The sequence below is a fragment of the Gopherus flavomarginatus genome, chromosome 3 (genome assembly GCF_025201925.1).
Source record: "Gopherus flavomarginatus isolate rGopFla2 chromosome 3, rGopFla2.mat.asm, whole genome shotgun sequence".
Taxonomy (NCBI): Eukaryota; Metazoa; Chordata; order Testudines; family Testudinidae; genus Gopherus; species Gopherus flavomarginatus.
The window spans coordinates 265,958,290-265,984,822 of record NC_066619.1 but is presented as its reverse complement, the minus strand read 5'-3'; the positions used below and the strand labels follow the sequence as shown (position 1 = coordinate 265,984,822).

The 26,533-nt window shown below is 43.2% G+C and overlaps 1 protein-coding gene across 9 annotated transcripts in view; it reads left to right on the top strand.

The window, feature by feature from the left end:
- Window positions 1–26,533, top strand: part of HTT (huntingtin) — a 232,497-nt gene that overhangs the window by 91,883 nt on the left and 114,081 nt on the right. For all 9 annotated transcript variants that reach the window (XR_007773556.1, XR_007773557.1, XM_050947253.1 and 6 more), the window contains 8 exons: window positions 5,351–5,574; window positions 6,368–6,446; window positions 6,594–6,755; window positions 9,435–9,490; window positions 12,491–12,639; window positions 14,005–14,141; window positions 16,250–16,366; window positions 25,239–25,361. Coding sequence is in view for 7 of the 9 variants with exons in the window: in XM_050947253.1 (XP_050803210.1) it covers window positions 5,351–5,574; window positions 6,368–6,446; window positions 6,594–6,755; window positions 9,435–9,490; window positions 12,491–12,639; window positions 14,005–14,141; window positions 16,250–16,366; window positions 25,239–25,361 (1,047 nt within the window). In the remaining 2 variants the exon portion in view is untranslated. The remainder of the gene's footprint in view (window positions 1–5,350; window positions 5,575–6,367; window positions 6,447–6,593; window positions 6,756–9,434; window positions 9,491–12,490; window positions 12,640–14,004; window positions 14,142–16,249; window positions 16,367–25,238; window positions 25,362–26,533) is intronic.

Here is a 26,533-nt window from a genome sequence, read left to right as displayed (position 1 = left end):
ATTTATTTATTATATATATTTATATATATAATATAGCCAGTAGTCTTCAAGTGATCGAGTTTTTTCTGAATTTTGCTTGCTTTCATGATTGGCTTAGTTCCAACAGCAAATAAAAAATCATCTTGTTCAAGGTAAACAACAAGCCATAAGATTCCATTCATATTTAAGTAAAGGCTTATTAAAAGGTATTTTAAAAATGTAGAAACAAAATCCACTTTTCATAGGATGGTATACCAGACTGATTACATATAGACATTTGGGGTGGACTTGCATAGTTGAGTATTTTGTGTTGGTAGCTTGTAATCCAGCCAGGGTAAGGTACGGTATTATGTAGCTGCACTATCCCAGGAGCAAGGCTGAGATTGAGGGTATGGCTACACTTAGTTTTGCAGCGCTGGTAGTTACAGCTGTGTTCATACAGCTGTGTAGGGCCAGCGCTGCAGTGTGGCCACACTGACAGCTGCCAGCACTGCAGTGTGGCCACATTTACAGCACTTGTAGCGCTGTTGTGAGTGGTGCACTGTGGGCAGCTATCCCACAGAGCACCTTGTCCCATTTTGGCGCTGTGGCTTGTGGGAAGGGGAAGGAAGTGTGCGGGTCTTTCCGCTTCCTGTTCCAACGCCCCGTGGTGCTTAGCTACCCATTCCGAGCAGTTTGGCGGCATTGTGAGTCTGCAGCGCAATTTCTGAGATTTCTGTTACAAATGGAGCCTGAGCTGCTGAGGACCTTGCTGATGAATGTTGCCAGCACATCACGCATGGCAGTGGAGCTATTCCTTCAACTGCAGAGTGACAGTGAGGAGTCAGACGATGATATTGAAACGCCTGACACTGAAGACACTCAATTGCTTGTGGCAGTAACAGACGTGCTCAGCACCGTGGAACGGCGCCTTTGGGCTCGGGAAACCAGCACTCAGTGGTGGGATCACATCGTCCTGCAAGCCTGGGATGACGAGCAGTGGCTGCAGAACTTTCGGATGAGAAAAGCCACTTTCATGTCACTGTGTGCTGAGCTCTCCCCTACCCTGCGGCGCAGGGACACGAGATTGAGAGCTGCCCTGCCAGTGGAGAAGCGGGTGGCTATTGCAATCTGGAAGCTGGCAACTCCAGACAGCTACCGATCGGTGGCGAACCAGTTTGGAGTGGGAAAGTCCACCGTTGGAATGGTGCTGATGCAAGTTTGCACAGCCATTAATCGCACCCTGTTAAGAAGAACTGTGACTTTGGGGAACGTGCAGGACATTGTGGATGGCTTTGCAGAAATGGGTTTCCCTAACTGTGGAGGGGCGATAGATGGGACGCATATTCCTATTCTGTCACCACCCCACGTGGCATCAGAGTACGTTAATTGCAAGGGGTATTTCTCTGTGGTTCTGCAAGCGCTTGTGGATCACCGTGGGCGTTTCACTGACATTTACTCAGGATGGCCTGGAAAGGTGCACGATGCACGCATCTTTCGGAACAGTTCCCTGTTCAGGAGGCTGAGGGCCGGGACTTTTTTCCCAGACCGCAAGATCACAGTAGGGGACGTCGAAATGCCCACTGTGATCCTTGGAGACCCCGCTTACCCCTTAATGCCATGGCTCATGAAGCCGTATACAGGGAAGCTTGACAGGAGCAAGGACCAGTTCAACTACAGGCTGAGCCGGTGCAGAATGACTGTGGAGTGTGCTTTTGGCCGTTTGAAAGCCCGCTGGAGGTGTCTTTATGGGAAGCTAGATTTGGGGGAAAGCAGCATCTCCGCTGTTATATCCGCGTGCTGTACCCTCCATAATATTTGTGAAGGGAAGGGTGAAAGATTCATTGAGGAATGGACCTCCGAGGTTCGACGCCTAGAGGATGAATTTGCACAGCCAGAGAGCAGGGCTACTAGGGAGGCCCAGGAAAGGGCTTCAAGGATTAGGGATGCTTTAAGGGAGCAATTTGATGCTGAGAGCCAACAGTAATGTTTGGTGCCTTTGCTGTGCTTTGTTCTACCTTGGGGTACAATATTTACCACTTCCTGCAATAATAAAACGTATTGTAAAAGCCATAAAATCCTTTATTCAAAGTACAGTACATAAAAGGCCAGGGGGGTTAGGGTGGTGGACTGTACATTCAGAGGTTTGAATATGTTCTGTTTTGATTACTGTTCAATGTCTGCTGCACTTCAGGATTACTATGCTGCAGGGTAATGGGGGTGGAGTGCACAGGGTAAGAGTTATAGTTATCAGGGCTGGTAGGTGATCGTAGAGGTGTTGGGGGCAGTTGGAGGTAATAAGAAACTGGCTGCTGGAGAAAGGTGTTTTGTGCAAATACTGGGGAACAAGAAAGAGAGCTTTGGGAGGGCTGTGGGTTACCACGGTACATATCTGCCTGCATTGCTACGAGAGACTCAAAAGACTCAGTTTGGCGAGCCAGGAGGCTTATCATCTGCTTTGAGGTTTTTTTGGCAGACAATTCCTTTCTCCTGCTTTCTGTTTGCCTCCAGTCATACATTTTCTCTCTCCATTCATACATTTTCTCTCTCCATTCCTGCGTCTTCCTACTTTCTCTGTTGTAGTGATTCATAACTGCTTTGATCAATTCTTTTGATTTTCTGGGATTTCTTCTCAAGTTCTGCAAGCGACGTGAAGCTGGTGATCCGGCTGCATTAGTCAAGGTCACTAGAAAAAACAAAGATAGAACCATGTAATACACAGAGGCTACATTGTTTATTATCACACAGTGAAGGAGTTTTTAGACTTTTTGTAGCATCCTTCCCACATACCTCACATAACACAGAGAGGCCAGGGAAGCTGAAAGTCATGGTGAGCGATGGGGTGAGTGTTTCTGCCCCGAGTGCACCTGGGACGGGGAATTGACCAATGGGTCACTGGGGTTTATCTGCACTGGGTACAGGAGGTAGCTGGTGTCCTGCACAGGGGACAGTAGTGAACAGGAAGGTGGTGAGCTGCTGGCGGGGGGGGGTCCGCGTAACTGCCGGCCTGCTGGTGAGGGGGGGGAAACGCACAGCTGTGCTGGCTGCTTGCTGGGAAGGGTGGGGGAACACCGGAGCGCACCGCGGGGCTAGCTGCGTGCTGGGAAGTGGGGTGGGGGGGAGACCGGAGCGCACCGCGGGGCTGGATGCCTGCTGGGAGGGGGGTGGGGGAAGACCGGAGCGCACCGCGGGGCTAGCTACGTGCTGGGAGGGGGGTGGGGGAAGACCGGAGCGCACCGCGGGGCTAGCTACGTGCTGGGAGGGGGGGGAGACTGGAGCGCACCGCGGGGCTAGCTACGTGCTGGGAAGGGGGGGTGGAAGACCGGAGCGCACCGTGGGACTGGATGCCTGCTGGGAAGGGAGAGGGGAGACCGGAGCGCACCGCGGGGCTACCTACGTGCTGTGAAGGGGGGGGAGGGAGACCGGAGCGCACCGCGGGGCTGGCTGCCTGCCTGCTGGGAAGGGGGTGGGGAGACCGGAACGCACCGCGGCGCTGGGGGGGGGGCCGCGAAACTGGCGCCCTGCACTCAAGTATCCCTAAATTCTCAACAGGGTTTCCTACTGCCAGATATATCACTGCTGCGTGTTACCTGGGAAGAGAGGGAGGGTCTTCTACAGCAATGTGGATTCTGCCCTGGCCCCTATGCAGCTTGCCTGTGTGCAGCCATGGTCCGCCCACCCCTCGCTGCACAGTGGATCGGACGAGTTAGCCTGACCGGGACAAGGACCACAGTGGCTCTCCCGATAAACTTGAGAAAGCACACTGCGCACGCTCTGGCTGCAACTTTTCAAGAGATTACCGAGGCAGATTACAGAGACGTGATAGAGCAAATCAATGGGCTATTCCACGTTTAGGCATGCATGCAGGAAGCCATAACCCAAACCTTCCTCTCCCAAAACATAAAAATCTGCTTACCCCGAGCACGCTCCTCAGTTTCTTCCTCACCAGCAACTTCCAGCTGCTGCGACTGGCTAGCCTCCTCCTGGCTTGAGAAGAGCTCCTGGCTGCATGCCTCCTGGGACTCCGGGGTGTCTCCCTCCACGCCAGTAGCCTCACTGTTGGCTTCCTCTACACCCTCCCCCACTTCTCCCTGCTCTGAACTCTCCATCGTGGTCCTCGGATTGGCAGTGGGGTCACACCCAAGTATGGCATCCAGCTCCTTGTAAAAACGGCAGGTTGTTGGGGCAGCTCCTGAGCGGCGATTTCCCTCACGGGCTTTGCAGTAAACACTCCTCAGCTCTTTTATTTTGACCCTGCACTGCAATGCATCCCGTTCATGGCCCCTTTTCAGCAAGGACTGCGATATCTGCCCATAGGTATCATAATTTCTCCTTCTGGAGCGCAGCTGTGCTTGCACAGCCTCCTCACCCCAAACACTGATGAGATCCTGCAGCTTGGAATTGTTCCATGCTGGGGCTCGTTTGGGGTGTGGAGGCATGGTCGCTGATTGATTGAATGATTGATTGCACTGCACACCTGGCTGAGCAAACAGGAAGGGGATTTTTAAAATTCCCAGGGCATTTAAAGGAGGGGTCAGCTGAGCCCAGGGCAGTGGAGTGTGCATGATTACCAGAGAGGCTTCTAAGGTATGCTGGGATATCTCCTTATACCACGGAGGTCAATAAAAGCACTGGTGGGTGTCCACACTTGCTGACCAGCGCTGGATCACCAGTGCTGGAATCCCTACACCCGAGGCTCAACCGAGTGTACAGCCAGCGCTGCAACCAGGGAATTGCAGCGCTGGCCATGCTTTGCAAGTGTGGCCACATTCTAAGTTGCAGCGCTGTAACCCCCTCACCAGCGCTGCAACTCTGTAGTGTAGCCAAGCCCTGAGTCTGGCAGAGTCTCTCAGTTCAGTCCTCCTCTTCCCCCTTTGCTGAATGGGGGAAGTAAGCTGCGCCAACCCTTTTCCCATGCTATGCTGGCCCTGTAAAGCTTTCTCTAGTACTGAAAGATTGAATCAGTCTGGGATCTTAGTTTAAGCAATTGCCTGTTCCAGCCTTGGAAGACTGAGCTTAGCTTGGAAGCCTATCAGCGGTCTGTATCAGCCTGAAAAGATTTTATTTAGCCTGGGCAAAATATTGCTTTAATTCCAAGGGTGGGGCTTGCTTTAGCAGGTCACTATATTGTTTTGAAGATGCCATGGGAATTTTTGTAACTTCTGTCCGTGTCTATAGGAACTAAAAGTGTTTAGTGTATTGTTTCTGTGTTTTTAAGGCTCCTGAGTTTACAAAGGGGAAAGAACCAGAAATAGCATTTGAGTCCATGACCCACAGTTGGCACATGTTAGACTACCATTTGACAGCCTCATTCATAGAATGCTTTTTGGGAGGGTAGGCATTGAAGTCGCGTGGTTTCAGAAATGTTAATTTTTTTCACATCTTTCCTTAGTTGCTGAAGACTTTATTTGGCACGAACTTGGCATCTCAATATGATGGCTTATCTTCAAACCCCAGCAAATCTCAAGGCAAAGCCCAGCGTTTAGGCTCTTCTAATTTGAGGCCTGGTCTTTATCATTACTGCTTCATGGCCCCTTATACACACTTTACACAGGCACTTGCTGATGCGAGTCTAAGGAACATGGTACAGGCAGAGCCGGAACATGATGCTTCAGGGTAACTGTTATTGTTTTTCCCCTGTATGTGGTATAGTGTGTTGACTTTCATAAAGTTAATCAAAACATTCTAGCTGGAAACAATAAATCATAACTTCATTAGAAGTTCTGAACAGGGTTGTTGGTGAAGTTTTAAATTATTGAAGTCGCTTACATATTGAAATTATAATATATTGTTCAATTGTCAATAGCAGGAATTTTTCTTTTATATTCTTTTGAAATAACATAATTTACCTTGTCTTTACTAATTTGATCTCTGGTACAATACTATATTCTGGATACAACAAAAGTGCTTCTCAAAGCAAAGTGGAAAATAAATTTCATGCAAAAATATAGCCTTTGTATGTATCTATATTTAGAAGACAATGTTAATATTTATAAATATTAATATTAATACTACTGTTTTAAACTCTCTTTATTTTTCACTAATTGGCATTCATGTTGAGAGTCTTAAGAGAGGCAAAGGAATGGAGACTAAATTCTCCTCTCAAGTCTGCAGGTAGTCAGGCTACAAATATATTAGTAGGACAATGTGCGGAAGTTTGCATTGCTTCTATCCTTGCTATACAGTAGATGTTCCAGTGAATTTGTACTCTCCAATTATCTGGTTACTAAAATACTTGAAGCAAAGGGAATTTTTACTTTCTAATTTTCTCTGAGCTTACTAAAATACTTGAAGCAATCAAGCCCTATTACAAAGCTAATATTAGGTAACTTAAAATATTAGTAGAGAGTGTGCATGTAAGAATTTTCTCAAAGGTATCCCTTTGTTTTAATTTTTTTTATTTTGATAGATGGTTTGATGTGCTGCAGAAAGTTTCTACGCAACTGAAAACTAGCCTTACAAGTGTAACAAAACATCGTGCTGACAAGGTATTTAAATTACGTACTTAAAGAGTAAAATGAAAGGAGGGGAGAGATTTATCTTTTATCCACATGAAGTTGTATTTTTAACTATTTGTTTTTGAACTGGAATCTCATGTAGACAATATGTGGCTTTAAACTTTTTTCTTTTCATAGAATGCTATTCACAATCACATTCGCTTGTTTGAACCCCTTGTTATAAAAGCTTTAAAGCAATATACTACAACAACGTCGGTACAACTACAGAGGCAGGTTTTAGATCTCCTAGCACAGCTGGTTCAGCTACGGGTTAACTACTGTCTTCTAGATTCCGATCAGGTTAGTCACACTGTATTCTCATTTTGGTCAGTTTATATCAGATTAGAGAACTCTAGTTCTTAGAGGGACATTGCCAAGCTAAAATCTTTTATTGTAAAAATAATGACCTTCTTTATCCTACTCATACCACCATAAATGAGAACTGTGATTTAAAATTGAAATTACAGAAATTGTATTTGACTCTGAAGGGCTATGAAGATCGTGATATATTTCTAGTTAGGTTAGTTTTTTATTTTTTGGTTGTAGCATATGGGTGAATGTTTAAATCCACAAAACCATTCATTTAGAAATAATAGTTTCCAAATTATCAAAACTTCATTTGGAAATGTAATAGCCTATCTCACTGCCAAACAATTTTATTACAATGAAGATTATTAAACAGGAATATGTTATAATTACAAATAGGGAAAAGATGGTTTGGTTGTCAGAATCATTCTGATTACTACTTAATCAAAGTAGACAAAGAGAGAGATCTTAATTTATGTTCCCAATACTTGCCATTGTGAGAACAGATTAAATTGTAGATTATCTGCCTGGCTGCTATTTGCATATATTATCAACTTGAGAATTTTTTCTGAAGCATACTTAATGGGGATCCGTGGGCATGAATCTGCAAGTTTTATACCCACTAGCAGTTATTAATCACCCTCTAACTCAGTGGTTCTCAAACTTTTGTACTGGTGACCCCTTTCACACAGCAAACCTCTGAATGTGACCCCCTCCCCCCTTATAAATTTAAAAACACTTTAATATATTTAACACTATTATAAATGCTGGCGGCAAAGTGGGCTTTGGGGTGGAGGCTGACTGGTGGAGGTAGACAGTGCTCTACCTTTCCCTACTTCTCATATGAGGCACCCCAGAGACATCAGAAGGCTTGAAGTATCCTTTGAAAACTGAAAATATCTTTACTACACTGATAGGGGCAAATTCTGCACCTTTACACCAGTGAGAATCCAGAGTAATTTTATTTCCAGAGGATCCCTACTTATTCAGTGTACAAGTTAGATATGGAGTTCTCAAACTTGGGTCTGTATTGATACAGACATATTTGCTGACAGGTATTTTGAAATAAATTACCCAAAATAATTGAAACTGGCGTGATTATATTGTGTTATTTTGATGAATAAAATATGCAGAATTTTGCCTAATTCTTAATTTTTTGTCGCAGAATTCATCCAGGAATAAAATTTATATATGAAAGAAAAAGCTTACTTTGATGCATCAGTACAAGGGATCAAAGTTAAATATGAAGTTTCAATATCAAATCTGCATTTCCTAATTTCAGTTTGATTTCTCATCCATAACATTTCATAAATGCTAGATTTTTGTATGAAATATTTAATGCTGTCATGTAAATGTATGTAAACTGTAAAGTTGCAACACAGACACAAATTCTCTTCTAAGCATTCATGTATTGCCGTAGGTAAGACTAAGATTTTGTCATCAATGTTTTTAGTAGACGTCACGAACAGGCCACGGGCAATAATGAAATATTCATGGATGCCCGTGAGCTGTCCCTGACGTTTACTAAAAATATCCATCATAAAATGAGGAGCCTGGGCAGATGCGGGTGTGCTGGGAGCTGCAGGGTCCCTCTCCGCTGGTGACTCCAAACTCAGGAGTCCAACCTGCTGCCCAGGGCAGTGGGAAGTGACTGCGGTCCCTGTGCTGCCCTGAGTGGCAGGGAGTTGCAGGGTTCCCCCCCCGCCCCGCCACTGCTGGCGTCCGGGAGCTGCAGGAGGTCTGTCTGCCAGCAGCAGCAGGGGACCTGCAGCTCCTAGCTGGAGGTGGCTGAAGTCTCACAATCTGTGACCTCCTTGAATAAATTGCAGCCTTAGCCATAGGTAGGGCCCTACCAAATTCACGGCCATGGAAAAACGCGTCATGGACTATGAAATCTGGTCTTTTGTGTGCTTTTACCCTAAACTATACAGATTTCATGGGGGAGAACAGTGTTTCTCAAATTGGGGATCTTGACCCAAAAGTGAGTTGCAGGTGGGTCACAAGATTATTTAAGGGGCATCGTGGTTTTGCCACCCTTATTTCTACGCTTCAGAGCTGGGCAGCCAGAGAGCAGCAGCTGTTAGCCAGACGCCCAGCTCTGAAGGCTGCGCTTTGCCAGCAGCAGTGTAGAAGTAAGGGTGGCAATACCATCCCATCCCATTCTTACTTCTGTGCTTCTGCTGGCGGTGGCTCTGCCTTCAGAGTTGGGCTCCCGGCCAGCAGCTGCTGCTGCTCTCCAGCTGCCCAACTCTGAAGGCAGCGCCCCACCAGCAGCAGTGCAGAAGGGTAGCAGTACCGCAGTCCCTCCTACAATAACCTCATGATCCCTCCCCCACTTTCCAAACACCTTTTTGGGTCAGGATCCCTACAATTACAGCACTGTGAAATTTCAGATTTAAATAGCTGAAATCATGAAATTTACTATTTTTAAAATCCTGTGGCCGTGAAATTAACCAGAATGGACCATGAATTTGCTAGGACCCTAGCCATAGGAAACACTTCAGAACATATTGTAGCAAAGCGTGGGACTCAGTGCTTTTCATCTGTTTACCCATAGATGTACTTTTAAATCTTCATCTGCCAATTTAGTTTTAGATGAGAAATTAATATTGACAATGTTATGCCACTCTTAATGTGTACACCTCTTAATACTTATTTTTATCCTTTTTGCAGGTGTTTATTGGATTTGTGCTAAAGCAGTTTGAATACATTGAAGTGGGACAGTTCAGGTAAAATCAGACACACAAAATCTCTTTTCTATAGTAGAATTATGGGCTACAGTCACACAGGTCAATAGAAGAGTTTGGGTTAATATCACTTGTAGAATTTTACTGATTCTTTGGCATGTCTGTTTAAGAGAGGGAGTGGATCTAGAGGAAATAACTAGCAGCTTTAAACTATCTCCTTGTCCCACTACCCTTATTATGTCTATCTTTCCAAAAACGTACAGTGATTAGTTCTGACATCCTTTAAGGCCACACATTTCCATTTACATCCATCCAAAAAGTAGTGTCTGTCCACCAAAGGAGGAGAATTCCATTCTAGGTCATGTTTCCCATTCCCCTAATCCAGTGGTTCCAAAACGGGGGTTCGTAAAATGTTACAGGGGGTTCTTGGGGGGAAAAAAATTCTCAGTGGCGGACAGAGCTGTCCCTAGGGACCCTGGGCAGCACGGGGCCAGCAGCCCGGAGCCCCTGGACTTCCAAGAGCTAAGCAGATGAAAGCAAGCATAGCTATCACACTGAGGAGATTTAAACTTCAAGATTCCTTATAGGAAATGGAAAGGGACGTGGATATTTTTTGCTGTTTTTAAATTAAATAGGCAGCTAGTATTGTTTTTAAAATTATTATGAACAGTTTTAAGCTTTGTTGGAACATGCATTGTTTGCCTGGACTGCTTGGGACCTGAATGCTTGTGTAGAAGGACCTCTTTGAGTTGGCTTCTTAAACACCTTAATGCTGTTTCACATCTGATAGTCTTTGATGAAACATAGGAGCCTTGTCTTATAACAGGCTTATTCAACGTGATACAAGCTACGAAAGTGAGAACTTGGAAGAGTGTTGCCGTTTTCATAATGTAATAAAAATATTGTAATAATTAATAACATAGCGTGTAATAAGCATGTCATAAAAACAAATTATTTATTTCCAAGATTACTGCTTTTATAAATCCCTGGAAATATTCATTTTTAGGAGGGGGTTTGCAAGACTTGACATTTTAGTGAAAGGGGTTCACAGGTTGTCAAAGTTTGGGAACCACTGCCCTAATCCCATGGTACCTTCTTCAAGGGGTTTGGGCACTATGTAATGGAAGGAGTTGGGGAGCAAAGTGCAAGAAATATAACCCTAATCTATATTAACTTGTACTACTTCTCCTGTATTGTGAAACACACACACACACACGCGCTCTCTCTCTCTCTCTCTCTCTCTCTCTCTCAGGGAATCTGTAATTTGGGGGAGTCCCTGGATCCATGCATTCTGGGAGTGAAAACTGTTTATTGACAGGTTTTGGCTCAGCAGTCACTTAACATTAATTTTAGATTGAAAAAACAACATTGGGAATGTTGTTTAGATTTTTAGTGGGAAATGAGAGCTGTGTGTGTGTTTTCTTGAGCCACATGCTACTTTTGAATGGAGAGGTAGGAAGGAAGGGAGTAGGGGATGTCTCGAGTATAGGGAAGCTTTAAAACGTTGGATTTTAATAAAAATATAAACTAACAAATATACTCAGAATAGTAGAGAGAAGAAAATAAGCAAAGAATCATTATGTTAGTATCTATTTATTTTTGTACTATGAACTCCTCTAAATTCATTTTGAAAAAAGCAGTTAAAATAAATGGGACATGCTGTAACAGTATTAAGCTACTCCACAGCATGTATCACTAGGCTATTTATGCCCTGTTTTGGTGCCTGAAGACAGGATGCCTCCAAAGTGCCTTCTCTTAATGCATGTTTTATTGCTTTCTGCCATTGCTTTCCATAACGAATTTTAAAAATATCACTGTTGTCTCCAAATGATGCTTTGTTTGTGAACTGCCATTCCATTGTGATTGTTCAGCAGGAGTTCCAGTTTGACGTAGATTAGGAATGCTGGTTACTGCCTAAGTGGATAATAAGACAACAGATGATCATTATTATTCTAAGCAGAGTGGTTAATTAATAGTAACTAGTTTAAGTACTGCAGTTTTCCCTACAGCTTTGATAAGACATCAGCTTTTGTTATGCATACATATGGTAGCTTGTAATCCATATTTTTTTCCATTTTGTTAAACTGTCCGTGAAGATTGTAACGTCCCCTTTTTACATTTTTTAATTATTTAAGAGAACTTTTTTTAAAAATGGCACCTTGCGCTCATTTATAATTAGTTGGTAGATCTTCAAAACCAGTGTATTACAATATATTGCAATTTTCACCTCCTAGTTGCAAACAATTTTTAGCTATTTTTCCCCCTTCGCGTGTTTTTAATAGGAACATTGCGTGCAAGCAGCATCTGTTTCTTAATTAGTCAGTTTAATCCCCACCTAAAAGTGTGATGCCTCAATCTTCTCCTTCAAATCTTACCTTAAAAGATTTCTTTCTTTAAGCCTACAAAATTCAGTCCCCTGCCAATCCCTCGCTTCTGGCCTTAAATTCTGAATCTGAGTCAACTCTTAACAAAATAAGAATAAACACTAACCAGTCTTTAAAAAAAAAAAAAATCACAGCTAAGTGGAATTATGGTATAAACTTCACTTTGCTTGCTTTGTATTATATCTCATCCTCCAGTCTTCATCTACATGTTGGCTATCAGGTTATAAGCTCCTCAGCACAGGGTCTTCCTGCTGCTTTGTGAAGCACCTTGCACACTTGATGTTTATATAAACATGATCCGAAGGGCGTTTCAGTGTTTCTGCTGTTTAACCTTTACAGCTGTTTAAACAGATCTTGTTTTCATGAAAGAAATCCTTCATAATGAGGCTTTTCTGAATTGTAATCCTTGATTTGCATTAGTTCTAATTCATATGAACAAAAACTTTATTAAGTGAGCTTATATTGAGAAATTCAATAAAAACTTCGAAATAACGTCTTGTAGTAAAAAATGGGGAACAGAAATACTATACAGAAGCAGAAGAGTATGTTCATGAATTTTCCATGAAACATAAGCAGATCATTTTTCTGTTGAATAGAACTGACCTGTATGTTTAATAAAGAGAAGGTAATGTGTATTGACATTTTTCTTTTGTTCCAGGGAATCCGAGGCAATTATCCCGAATATCTTTTTCTTCTTGGTATTATTGTCTTATGAGCGATATCACTCCAAACAGATAATTGGAATTCCTAAGATTATTCAGCTGTGTGATGGTATCATGGCCAGTGGAAGGAAAGCTGTTACACATGGTAACTTAAAAACCAAAACAGTGAAACTGCTAACAGTTTGCAATATACTAAAAAAAATATACAGTGCTGTGCTAAGGAATGCTGGTCTCACGTTGATCAGCCCAGAAGACACTTGTATTGTTTTCTTGTATTTTTTCAAACTACATTTTTCACATATTAAACTAGTACAAAGGTACGAATCTACTCCTGACAGAAAATATTATTTATCCCATTTCCACAATTATGCATAATTGGCTATTTTTGTTCAGAGAAATTAAGAAATTTGAGTAGAAGACAAGCTGTAAATTAAGTATGTTGCTTGAGCTGTTTAGGTAAGATTGTATACTGTCTGCCTGGTTCTATCCAGTGATATCTGTCCCTTGCTTTCTCATAAAATGTTTGACTTAAAAATTGGTATGATGAAAAAAAATTGTTGCTTTAAATTTGCGGTTACCAGTTTGTTACAAGGATATTGCTGAATTGATACTTAACATGGCAACATAACACTCTTCTGCTACCTTTATACAATACATTGCTAGCACAGAAAAAAGCAGAGTTAGATTTTGATCTAAATGTCTGATTTCTAATTTTCATAGAATATCAGGGTTGGAAGGGACCTCACGAGGTCATCTAGTCCAACCCCCTGCTGAAAGCAGGACCAATCCCCAGACAGATTTTTGCCCCATATCCCTAAATGGCCCGCTCAAGGATTGAACTCTCAACACTGAGTTTAGCAGGCCAATGCTCCCCCCGAGCTATCCCTCCCCTCTGAATGTTCCCTGTGTGTGTAAGGGTATATAAAATCAGAAAAAATTACTTTGTATGCTACAACCGTGACAAAATTTCTGCTTGTAATGAGAGTCTTCAGGAATTTTCTGTCTAATTTTAAAAGTAAAATAATAATGAAAATGGTGGCTAAACAGTATTTAATAGCAACATAATTATATTATTAAGGGCTTGTTAATTATTTAAATAGTAGATTAACAGAGCTGTATTTTTGAAAGGTTTTGACGAATCTATTTTGATATTTGCTTTATTTACCTTCCTTTTGGAAAAAAAAACATTGGAAACCTTTCCTTATTCCAGAACTTTTGGTATAAGAGACGCATAGGTTTTTACTGAGAAAGGCATGTCTTTTGAAAAATGTGTAAAATCCTGAAGGAGGGGTAATGGTCATCTGTCTCGAACTGTGACTTAGACTCTGCTTCAGTAGGGATGAAGGAACAAGAGATGTGGAAATGACTTAAGTTTTCCGCAAGTATTCATATAAACATTGCAATTTAAGTGCTAGGTTTCAGCAGTAAAATTGCTGGGAGTTAGAATCTTTCTGTACTATTCAAAAATAACCTGCATTTAATACTGAAATATGAAACATCTTAATTTTAGCTATACCAGCTCTGCAACCCATTGTCCATGACCTCTTTGTATTACGAGGAACAAATAAAGCTGATGCTGGAAAAGAACTGGAAACACAAAAAGAGGTGGTGGTGTCAATGCTACTAAGACTTATCCAGTATCATCAGGTAAGATAAATTGACAGATTAGTTTGCCTGTGTATGTTTTATAATGTGAATTATTTGTTAAACTGGCCAATAGGAGGAAATGGGGGAGAGAGTGCATAGGTAATTAAGGCTAAGATTTTGTCAGTTATTTTTAGTAAAAGTCACAGACAGGTCACGGACAATAAACAAAAATTCACGTGACCAGTCTGTGGCTTTTACTAAAAATAATGAGGGGAGAGAAGGGTTCCCGGGGAGGATGACTGAAGCCCAGTGGGGGGAGGAAGAGAGCTTGAGCCCCACTGTGGGGTGGGGAATTTCCAGCACCTGCCACTGCAGTGGCCATCAGCTCCAGGGCTCCAGTGGCTCAAAGCTCCAGGCTGCTCATGGCGGCTCCTCAGAGCTCCAGGTGATCCTTGCTGGCTAACAGCTCGGGCCCTGCCACCCTAGGGCTGAAGTAAAAAATGTCATGGAGGTCTCTGAAAGTCACACAATCCATGACCTCCATGGCATAATCTTATCCTTAGTAACAATCATAGGAATGCTTAGTTACATAGCTTTTTATGGAGACAACTAGATTGCTAGTCATTTACTTTTTATAAGATATAACTAAAGACAACTGAAAAACAGTAACTTATGACTATTCGCCTAGCCATTGTTAAATGTCATTTTATCAATAGCCTAGATGGGTCTTGAAGAATATTTTGGAGAACAGTGTAGAGGTTGTATAGAGAACTACAGAGAAGACGTTTCAGGTGTTTGGAGGAGAGAGGAAAAAAGCATAAAAGTGCTTGTGAAAGAAGTGATCTTGAATCTTTTTGCTTATTCCAGACACTTAACATAAGTGTAATACTTTTTTATTGAACTTCATCCAGTTGTGGAATGCTGCTCTCGTGTGTGTTAATGTAAGGAATTTGCCTTTTTTGAGTACAATTGAAGAGGCAACTTTTTTTTCTTCCAATTTAGTTCAAAAATAAGATTTGCTAGAAATTTGGATGTTATGTGTGTCAAAGTTCAGACTGAAATTCATTTCTGCAACTAAAATTTTATAGGTTGATAGCAGCAAAGAGTCCTGTGGCACCTTAAAAACTAACAGACGTATTGGAGCATGAGCTTTCGTGGATGAATAGCCACTTCATCGGAGGCATATCTGTTGATAGTGAATTTATAGTTTTACATAACTAGTCGTCAAAAAATGTGTCCAAACACTATTTTATATGACATTCAACTGTTATTCACATAATGTGTTCTGACATTATCTGATATTAACTATGTATTCACATGTAGGTTATTTTTAACCTTTAGTGTTATGTAGAGTACAGGAGTTTCTAGCAAAGATCTGGACTAGCCAGTATTAGGACCTGATCTTGCTAACTGCTCTACGCAAGCAGACTGTGTCTGTGCAGAACTCCATTGACTTGAATGAGTTCAGAGTTCCGTTCAGATAGAACAGCTGACAAGATCAAATTTTTAATATATGTCCCATTTCGATTCTTCCTTTCATTAAAACAGGAGCAAATACAGATACCCTTCTGATATATGAAGACTTTTACTTGTCAACTACCAATGTTTTGCTTTTCTTCCCATTCCCCGTGCATTTCATCTCATACTCTATTCTTCCCACTATTGGACTAATCACTTGTAAATTTTGGCTTTGCAAAGCACAGAAAATTTTGCTTTTTTTTGTTTAAAAGATCTGGGAAATACCAGGTATTTTGGCCATCATAAAAGACCATATCTGAGAGAGAAACTTATTCTTTTTATAAATTCTAGCCTGAAGTGAATTTTTTGCTATTGTTATAGACCTATATTTCATTTCTTCTTCTGGATTTATGTAGTTTTATTTCTTGTATGCGTGTATGTGTAAAAATATCTAAGTGGAGCAGAGTAGGAATACTGTCTCTTACTCTGTTACTTGAGAGGTGAGGTGAAGCAGGAGAACAGTATATATATGATATTTTAAGATGATCTTAAATCATCTTTGTGAAACACCTTGCATAACTTTTTGGTTTGGGGGAAAATGATAGTTTTATTAACTATTCCCTCCCTCAACTGTATTATTTAAATATGCCATTTTCTAAAGTGAAAATGTGTTTGGTTTTTTTTGGGGTGGGTTGGGATATTTTCTTCAGGTGCTGGAGATGTTCATCCTAGTACTGCAACAGTGCCACAAAGAGAATGAAGACAAATGGAAAAGATTGTCCCGACAGATAGCAGATATAATTCTCCCAATGTTAGCAAAACAACAGGTTAGTATCCAACTTTGATTTTATTCTTACATATCAATTTTGCTTTTATTACATGAAGCATGACTGTGTGCCTACAGTCTGCAAGTAAATATAATACTGGAAACTATTCTACTAAAATAGGTTTGTATATATGAAAGACTTTGTAAATATAGCGTTCAAGATAAGGCATCCCATTTATTCTTAATAGGGCTGATAATGATGAATATTTTCTCTGTAATTTCATATGTACTTATAGATTAATGTTATTTTAAAATCACAAAAGACTAATTTGTAGATAAACTATATGTAGTGTCTTCTAATATATCTCAGCTTAGAGTTAAATCCATAACTGCTTTAAGAGTCATGACCACTGTTCTGTTGTATAGCTAATCCAGCTAACCATGCTTACTATATGGTATCAAGTCTTTTTTCTTTACGTACAGAATGTTGTCATTGTTTGGCATTATAATCAGCCAATATAATAGTTGTTGTTCAATGACCTTATTTTATAACTTATTTTAATGAACAAAATAAAAACTGTAATGAAATTTGTTTACTTGAAACTGATTTGGTCACCTGTAATGGCCTGTTTAACTTTATTTTTAATGTTTTTAAGGTACATTTTTAGATGTCTTTATTTTCTCTATTAAATAACTTAAACTGACAAACTGCACTTATGTAAATCTTATGACTTAGCTGAATATGGGAGAAGTTAAGTGTTGTCAGGACCTGGATCACAGGCAAAACTGACATTGTCTGGACCTTATTGCACATTACTCCACTTAGGCAGATCCCAGCTGCTGTGGGGAGACTCATTGAAGTCCATTGGTGCAGAGTAATTTACAGGGTTGGAGACCTCATGAGCTGCATATAAGTTTGTCCCCAAACCTGAGATCTGTGTGCAAACTGAAGGCGGCCAACATACGAAGCTCAGTGTATTATTTGATTGCTGGTCCCTGGTTGTATTCCACACATGGATGCACGTGTGTGCTATGCGTGAGTCTGGAAATTTTAACAAGCAGTGTCTGTTGGTCTGTACATGCGCAGTAGTTCTTGTGCTCCAGACCGATGGCATAAGAGGCAGTATGGACCGACGCCTGTCCTGTTCTCCGTACCCACCACATGGCCTGTGTCATAATCTGTGTCCACAGATTTCTCCAGATTTTCTCTTTGTTGCCCTGTAAATGGCTATTGCAAATAGTTTTATATTAGCATAGTTAGTTTTCTAGTATAGTGTAGCTTGTTCTTTCTGTGCACTGAGGACTGCCTCCTTATGGCCTGGGACTGTGCCCAGGGGTTCAATAATACGTCTCCTGCCCTCGCTCCTTCTCTGTGAGCAACAATCACCAACACCATCTCTATTGCTTAGACGAGACACATAATGGGATATCAGTGGTGGAGTTCCAGGATTCCCAGCACTGGCTTGTGAATGTTCTGCTGCTTATAAGTCCAAGTAACGTGGTGCTCCCTTGTAATGAGGCCATCATGGAGCCAGCCATAGTGGTCTGGCATACCCCAGCTCCTGTGCCCTCAGGTGTAAGAGGCCTGAGAGATGCTATTTCATCCACACCAAAGGGACTGAATTTCTTTTCTCCAACCCAGCTCCAAACTCCCTGATGGTACACATAGCCATAGGGAGAGCATGATCACAACCTCCCAAGACCACCACAGCTGTCAAGGGCTCAAAGAGGTTGGGCCTCTTGAGGGGAGAGAGAGGGAAAGGTCTTCCTCTACAAGTCTGCAAATTTGTATCCCTAACTGTCAGACCTTGTTAGTGAAATATTTTAACAGTTACTCCAGGCAGGCTGGATGACTTTAAAGACAAGCTTCCTTCTGGGGACAAAGCCCAATTTTAGTCCTTCAGAGAGGAGCACAAGTTAGTGGCTAAGACTTCTCTTTAAGCTGTAGAGGATGCAGTGGACACAGCATCCAGTGGCTTGGTCACTGGCATAGTTATGAGGTGTGAGTCTTGGCTTCACTCTTTGGGGCTACTCAGGGAGGTCTAGAGCACCATACAGAACCTCTCTTTAGACAAGTCAGATTTGTTTAACAAGAAAATAGATGACTCCCTACACTTGTTGGAAGACTCAAGGTCGACTCTACGGTCCCTGGGAATTTACACCCTAATCCCCAGGAGAAAACATCAGACACAGGTGTATAGGCCAAAGCCACCCCCTCTACAGATGTTGTACCACCAGTGTCCAGATGAGGCTCTACTTAAGCATCAGAGGGTTCAGAGGCCTCAATGTTCAGCCTCCTCTGCTACCATGACTTCTGCCCATTCCCAGCCATCTGCTAAGGGCTTCTTCTATATCCACTTCTACCTCCCTTCTCTGTGGGGACCATCTCTCGCTTTTTGCCTACAATTGGGACTCAGTCACAGCATACAGTTGGGTCTTGGAATATTCTTGATGGATAACTTCTAGGTTTCTCACCCTCCCTCCCCACAAACCCACTTCCTGGTCCATCTTCAGGAACCACTCTCACTAGGTGATTCTTCAACAGGAGGCAGACTCCCTTTTTCAACGAGGGGCAATAGAATGAGTGTCCCCTTGGTATCGTGGGAGCATGTTCTATTCCCTGTATTTTAGTCCCCAAAAAGATAAGGTGGAGACCAGTCTGGACTTTAAACAATTAAACATCTTTTTTCAAAAGCCTACATTCAGATGGTTACTCTAGCATTGATAGTCCTCTCCCTACGGAAGGGGACATGGTTCACAGCTCTCAGTATGAAGGATGCTTATTTTCATGTTAGATATTAATCTATCCAACATCAATTGGTTTTCAGTGGGTCAGGAACACTTCCACTTCAGAGTCCTTCCCTCTAGACAAACAACAGGACACAGAGTATTCACAAAGGTTTTCTTTATGGTGGAAGCCCAGATGAGACGATTGACTCCTGGTGGGTCACTCTAGCCAGGAGGTCAGGTTGGCAACTTTGTTCCTGTTTCATTTTCTAGCATCACTGGGTGTCTGCATGAACAAAGAAAGTCTATTTTAACATCCACACAGACTCTAAACTTAATTGGGGTGATACTGGACTCCATTTCAGCAAGAACTTTCCTCCCCATGGAAAGATTTCAGTTAATAAGTAATCTGATAGTCTTTGGTCCGTGAGTAATTTGTGCTATGGTCAACGTAAGCCTTGCTCTTCTATGCCCTATGGCCTTGTGCACTTATGTGGACATTGTTCTCCAGGCTTCATCTATGATACTTGCAGGCCTGGCTTCAGTCAGTCTACTCACAAGACAAGGATCACATCAACACCAGAGTGACTGTTCCCACCAGGGTCATTGCCTCTCTTATCTGGTGGTCGAATTTGGAATGAATCAGAGTAGGCATCCTCTGCAACACTCCCTATCTCCGTGTCACCATTGTAACACAGGCATCCCTTCTGGATCGGGGTGCTCTCCTGAACAACCACACCAGACAAGGTACCTGGACCCCATCGGAGGCCAGACTGCTTTTCTTTCTACTAGAACTTAGAGCAAGCAGGAGTTTTTCCCATTTATACATTCAGTGTATATCCAAGTAATGTCAGACAACATCACCACTGTCTCTTACATAAAGAGGGTGAAGCAAGATCTCTTCTCCTCTGTCTAGAAGCAGTAAGGCTTGGGAACTGATGCATCAGAAACTGCATCACCATCCAAGCTGCATACCTTCTGGATGCTCATAACTCTTTAGTGCACAACCTGAGTAGAAACTTCTGTGCAGAAGTGGAATACACACAGCTCTGTCCTGAGTGAGATATTCACTCTGGGGAACAGCTCATGAAGATCTCTTCGCATTCCAAATGAATAAAAAACTTCCCCTATATTGCTCCAGATGAGCTATAGGTCACAGCACACAGGGCAATGCTTTCTTGTTGTCATGGAGGGACAAACTCAGATATGCCTTTCCTCCCATTCCCCTGCTACCATAGGTCTTGAAAATGACTCTCTCTCTGTTATGATGAATCTTTTTCGTATGAGGCAACTTACCCAGACAATTTTGGTTCCTGTGGATTTTCAGAAAATATCTGTCTGCCTATCAGTGTCCACTCCTTCCTGGCTTTCCTAAATCAAGAAGGGGAAAGAATCAGACACGCCAATCCAGACCCATTCATCCTCATGGCTGATGTTTGGAGGGACATCAGAATTAGACCGTTCTTGTTCAGCACCTGTCCAAGCTATCCTCCTCAAAGTAGGAAAGATTCAACTAGGGCCTGCTACCTAGCTAAATGGAGACATTCCTCTACCTGGGCTCAGCATGATTGGCCTTCTCCAAGCAGTGCAGATATTCTAGTTGTCTTTAACAAAACTCAGATCTTTACATTTAGCTCACTATGATGAGCTAGAAAGCAGCAGATCAATGTTTGGAGACAGAAGCTGCAGCACTGACTGTTCTGGAATTTAATGACACAGCACATAAACCAAAGCAAGGTTTAAGAGAGACAAATGGTGAGAAGAATGGGAGGGAAAAAGGGGGGAGCTCACAACTAACCTATCAGCCTGTGTTAACTGCAGGAGTAATATAGCTTTGCACTGACAGTAAAAGCTGTGATCAGTGCCTTCCTATCTGCAGTAGATAGATGTTCCAGTTTTACATTCCTCCCAAAGGTTATTTCTGAATTCCATGTCAATCAAACTATCTGCTTAAGTGTTTCTTTCCCAAAGCCCCATGCCACTGCTGAAGAGTGAAGACTTCACTCCCATGGTGTCAGACAGGTTTGGTCCTTTGCAGGTAGACCACCCAGACTCACAAGAAGATCACCAAGGCCATTTCTCACCATAACAGAAAGGTTGTGAGGATACTATATCCTCTCAGAAACTCTAAATGGATTTTTGGATGCATCATCACGTGCTACCAATTAGCGCATCTGTCTCCACCTGACAGGGTAGAGAGTACACTCGGCCAGAGCACAAGCTGCTTCTACAGGATCCCTGCAGGAAGCATGAATACTGGACATATGCAGAGAAGCTACCAGGAGTTCCATTCACACATTCACTAAACATTATGCACTAGTTCAGTCCTTTGCTGTAAATGCAGCAGTGGGAACTGTAGTACTTCAAGCGTCGTTGCCATTAGCGTCGTCACATCTGAGTTCTGCTTGTCATATGTGGAATGAAGAAGAAGATTACTTAAGTGTAACTGGAAGAGCTTCAAGATGTATGGTCCCTATCTGTATTTTGCTACCCTCTTTCCATCCCTTCTGCTTCAGGTCATATTAGTTGGCATCCTTTCATCTGTGAGAGGTGGTGGGAATTGAAGCCTGTGATGTAGACGGTTTGCAATGTCTCATGTGACTGAATAGTCTAATCTGAGATTTGCATGATCTTTGTCAGTTGTTGCAAATATATGGGAGCTGCTTGCTTCCTATAAGCTCTCTTCTCTTCAAGCTATAGGAGCCAGCTCCTGTCACGGACTTTGATGCCCTGAGGGAGACAGTGGCACTACTTGTTACACTCACTTGCCAAGGTTTCCCATCGGTCAGGATCAGTTCTCAGTTCCTTCATATCTCGCTTGCCTGTGTTTTTATAGTGAAGCTTGGGACGCCCTGTTCTTGTTCCCTCTGATAGCTCCCCATATAGTATGTCCTTGGGTATGCGTACATCTTCCAACCAAGCAGATGGCCCAACCAGCGCAGTTGTCTTTGCTTGAGCAGGGCTGTCACACTTGGTTAGTTTGTCCTTTGCATTGGTGACTTTATCTTGTCATTTGGTGTGGAGTATGCGTGGAATAGGGTGCTGGCTAGGAGAAACAAGTCAGGCTCCTGTTAGCCCTGTTCCAGAGGAAAAAGGGTTAATTGGGCTGGCTGAGAGGCCATGCCCTAATTACCAAAGGGGATCCACCTGCAGGCCTGAGTAGCCAGCCTGCCCTATAAAGCTGGCAAAGAGACAGGAAGGGTGGGGCAGGGGAAGACAGGAAAGAGAGGAGCATGGACTCTAGATCCCTGCTGGCTGGGAAGCTAATAATCTGCAAGAGTGTTGATCTCTGTAAATACTTGTAAATAGTAGGTGGTGGGAACAATAAAAGGACACCGGTGCTGCATCTCGATTGGTCTCTGGGTGTTTTGGGGTCCTAGGCCAGAGAGGGCCAGGTTACACATGGGGGCTTGTCCGGGATTTGACGCCAGCAACTGTGGTTGGCGGCCCTGGAGATGGAAGAGACCCTAAAATGGCTGGTGAAGCAGCTGGAGGAGATGCAGCAGGCCCTGGTCAATGTCCATTTGTCCCAGCAGACTGAGAAGCAGGCCTTCCTGACCTGGCAGGTGGAACAAAAAAGAAACCTGCAGGACTTAATCAGGGAGCAGGCCAACACCCAAGCTCAGCTCCTACAGCAGCTGGTGAGTCCTCCGGCAGGTGAGGGCACCCGGGCTGGGGACTATGCAAGATGAGCCTGGCAGATGACCCGGATGCATTCTCGGGGACATTTGAGCAGGTAGCCACGGGCGCCGGGTGGGAAAGGACAATCTGGGCCCTTCGGCTCATGCCATACCTGGTGGGGAGAGGCTCAAGTGGCCTATATGGCACTGAGTGAAGAACACGCCCAGGATTATGGGACTGTACGTGCTGCTTTTCTAGACTGAGTGGGCCTATCAGCTGAACTCTACCAGCAGAAGCTGCGAGCTGCTCACTGGACAGCTGCCATGCGGCCCCACACCTTTACCCAGAGGCTAATGGACTGGGGAACCCGGTGACTACAGCCCGAGATATGGACCGCGGCGGAGATTATGGACAGTGTGGTCATGGAACAGTTGTTACAAAGCCTCCCCGAGACAATACTAGTCTGAGTGCGGTGACACCATCCTGAGACAATAGAGGCTGTGGTGAGGTTAACTGAAGAGTATATAGAGACTGAGGGACCCCAGAGGGAGGGCCGGCCTGGAAGGATAGGGAGCCGAGGAGGATGGCCTGATCGTATGCCTCTTAAGAGGGGAAGAGTGTAACAGGTGCTGACTAGGAGAAACAAGCCAGGCCCCTGTTAGCCCTGTTCCAGAGGAAAAAGGGTTAGTTGGGCTGGCTGAGGGGCCATGCCCTAATTACCAGAGGGGATCCACCTGCAGGCCTGAGTAGCAGCCTGCCCTATAAAGCTGGCTAAGAGACAGGAAGCAGGGGAGACAGGAAAGGGAGGAGTGTGGGCTCTAGATTCCTGCTGGCTGGGAAGCTAGTAATCTCCAAGAGTGTTGGTCTCTGTAAATACTTGTAAATAGTAGGTGGTGGGAATGGACACAAACAATAAAAGGACACGGGTGCTGCACCTCGGTTGTTCTCTGGGTGTTTTTGGGGCAGGTTACAATGGGGCATAAACAGTGTAGGTGGAAACTGTTTAACTTTTTGTGCTGATGAGCATAAGCTGTCCATGTTTCCTCACCATACATAAGTGCAGAGGATGCAAGCTTGGTACACTAGCATTTTGATGTTGATGTTAAGCTTTGAGTTTTTCCATGCTCTTCTAGTTAGTCTGCTAAAGGTGGTGGCAGCCTTTCCAATGCGATCACTTAGTTTTTCATCCAATGAGAGGTTGGTGATCACTGTAGAACTTGAGTAGCTGAACTTCTGGACGACTTTTAGGTGGTTTGCGTTTAAGGTGATTTAAGGAGCTTGTGGAACCTCCTGTCCTAACGCAACCATTTTCTTAATGCTGATGAGGAGAGCAAATGCCTTACAAGCACTTGAAAAGGCGATCCATGAGTTCTTGTAGTAGATCTCCATTGTGGGGTCTGAGGGCAGCATCATCAGTGAATAGAAGTTCCCTGATTAGCACCTTTTTGACTTTAGTCTTTGACTTAAGTCATGACAGGTTGAAGAGTTTCCCATTTGATCTTCTGTTGGATTCGTGGTAAGGAGAAGAACTGGCAGGGCATTGGCCTGCACTGCCTGGTATGCCCTTGGTCTGGAGCATGAGGAGAACTACTGTGCATGTGTGGGCCAACAGACACTGCTTGTTACAATTTTCAGATTTGGGCGCATGGCACGCATGCACACTCATGCATGGAATACTGATAGAGACCAACTTCATTTACTGCGTTCATCCTGAAAACTTGCACACTTCGTTAAGCTTCCCTGTTACCCCGAGTACTGAATCACCACTTAAATATTAGCTTCAATGTGCACCTTAGAGTATTTTGTAAGATTGAGGATAGAGGTTATGACAGTCTATTCCCCAATTTTTTCTAGTTAATTTATTTTAAGCATTTGGCAGCTCTTTGTTTATAGTCAGTATCATTTCCCCTTTTTTAGATGGGTTTTTCTCATAGCAAATGGAAGAGGTGTTTTTAAAAAAAAAAAATAAGAAAATGTGGTACTAAAACGACATAATTAGCACTTGGGGGGCAGGCATACTATCTGAAATGATTTCTAACTCAGGTTTCAAGTTGATGACCCTTTTAATGCGTGCCTTCCCAGTAACCACAATTGCTTTTAGATGGAGCCAAAACAAAAATAATTAGCTTTTGGGCAATTGTTGACCAAATAGAGTGTGTGTGTGTGTGTGTGTGTGTGTGTGTGTGTGAGTGATACATACATATACATATACTTATATGAACGACAGACCTCAAGAAAGCTTAAGTTAAAAACTATAACAAAGTTTAGTGTGTGTGTATGTGTGCATGCGCGCGCACACACACACACACACACACACACACATACACACACTAAACTTTGTTATAGTTTTTAACTTAAGCTTTCTTGAGGTCTGTCATGTTCTACATAGCAATGGCTGCACCTGCTTTTAACATTCACCCCTTATGGGTTTTCTAATCTCTCTTGGTTATCAAACTGAAGTGCAGCATTATTGCATAGGAAACATACATGTATCATACCAAAAATAATCAAGATTCAGAGATGTTCTTTGTTTTTGCTGTTGTGTTCAATGGTGAATATAAAATTTGTTCCTTTCTTTTGAACAGATGCATATAGATTCCCATGAAGCTCTGGGAGTATTGAACACTTTATTTGAAATTTTGGCTCCTTCATCCCTCCGTCCAGTGGACATGCTTTTAAGAAGTATGTTTGTTACTCCCTGTACAATGGTAAGTGACCAGTGAAGGAGATTACACTACCTGTTTGATGTTGAAGCCTTTAACGCATTTGTGGCTCTATAATACACATTTCTGACTATCCTCCACTCTGTCTATCAAGACAGTTCAGCATTTTCATATGGCAAAACAGTAATGAGTGTTTTCTTAATCCTCTGCAATGTGTATATTTCTGTTCCCAGATCCCGCTGAAATTAGTTTGGTAACATGTTCAGAAATAGAGAAGAAATCACTAGGAGGACTAGTTTGCCTTTGGATAGGTCATTTTACTTGTAATTCGATGGTGAAGAATGCGGAGCCTCCTGATGTAAGAGCAGTTCCATAACCTGGTTTATGAATAGGACCCTACCAAATTCACGGCTATGAAAAACACATCACGGACTACGAACTCTGGTCTTCTGTGTGCTTTTACCCTATACACCTCTACCCTGATATAACACGAATTCAGATATAACACGGTAAAGCAGTGCTCCGAGGGGAGCTGGGGGCGGGCTGCGTGCTCCAGCGGATCAAATCAAGTTCGATATAACGCGGTTTCTATAACGCGGTAAGATTTTTTTGTCTCCCGAGGACAGCATTATATCGAGGTAGAGGTGTACTATAACAATTTCATGGGGGAGACCAGAGTTTCTCAAGTTGGCAGTCGTGACCCAAAAGGGAGTTGCACGGAGGATTGTTGTATTGCCACCCTTCTACACTGCCTTCATAGCTGGGTGGCTGGAGAGCAGTGGCTGTTGGCTGGGCGCCCAGCTCCGAAGGCAGTGCCCCGCCAACAGCAGTGCAGAATTAAAGGTGGCAATGCCATACCATGCCACCTTACTTCTGCACTGCCACTGTCAGAGATGGGCCACCAGAGAGTGGCGGCTGCTGCCTGAGGGCCCAGCTCTTCAGGCAGCAGCATAGAAATAAGGCTATAAGGGAGGCAATACCATACCATGCCGTCCTTATTTTTGCAGTACTGTTGGCGGCAGCTCTCTCTCTTCAGAGCTGGGCTCCTGGCCAGCAGATGCTGCTCTCTGGCCACCCAGTTCTGAAGGCAGTGCCACCACCAGCAGCAGTGTAGAAGTAAGGGTAGTAGTACCACACACCCCCTACAATAACCTTGCAACATCCCCATCCCCCACACAACTCCTTTTTGGGTCAGGACCCCTACAATTACAACACCA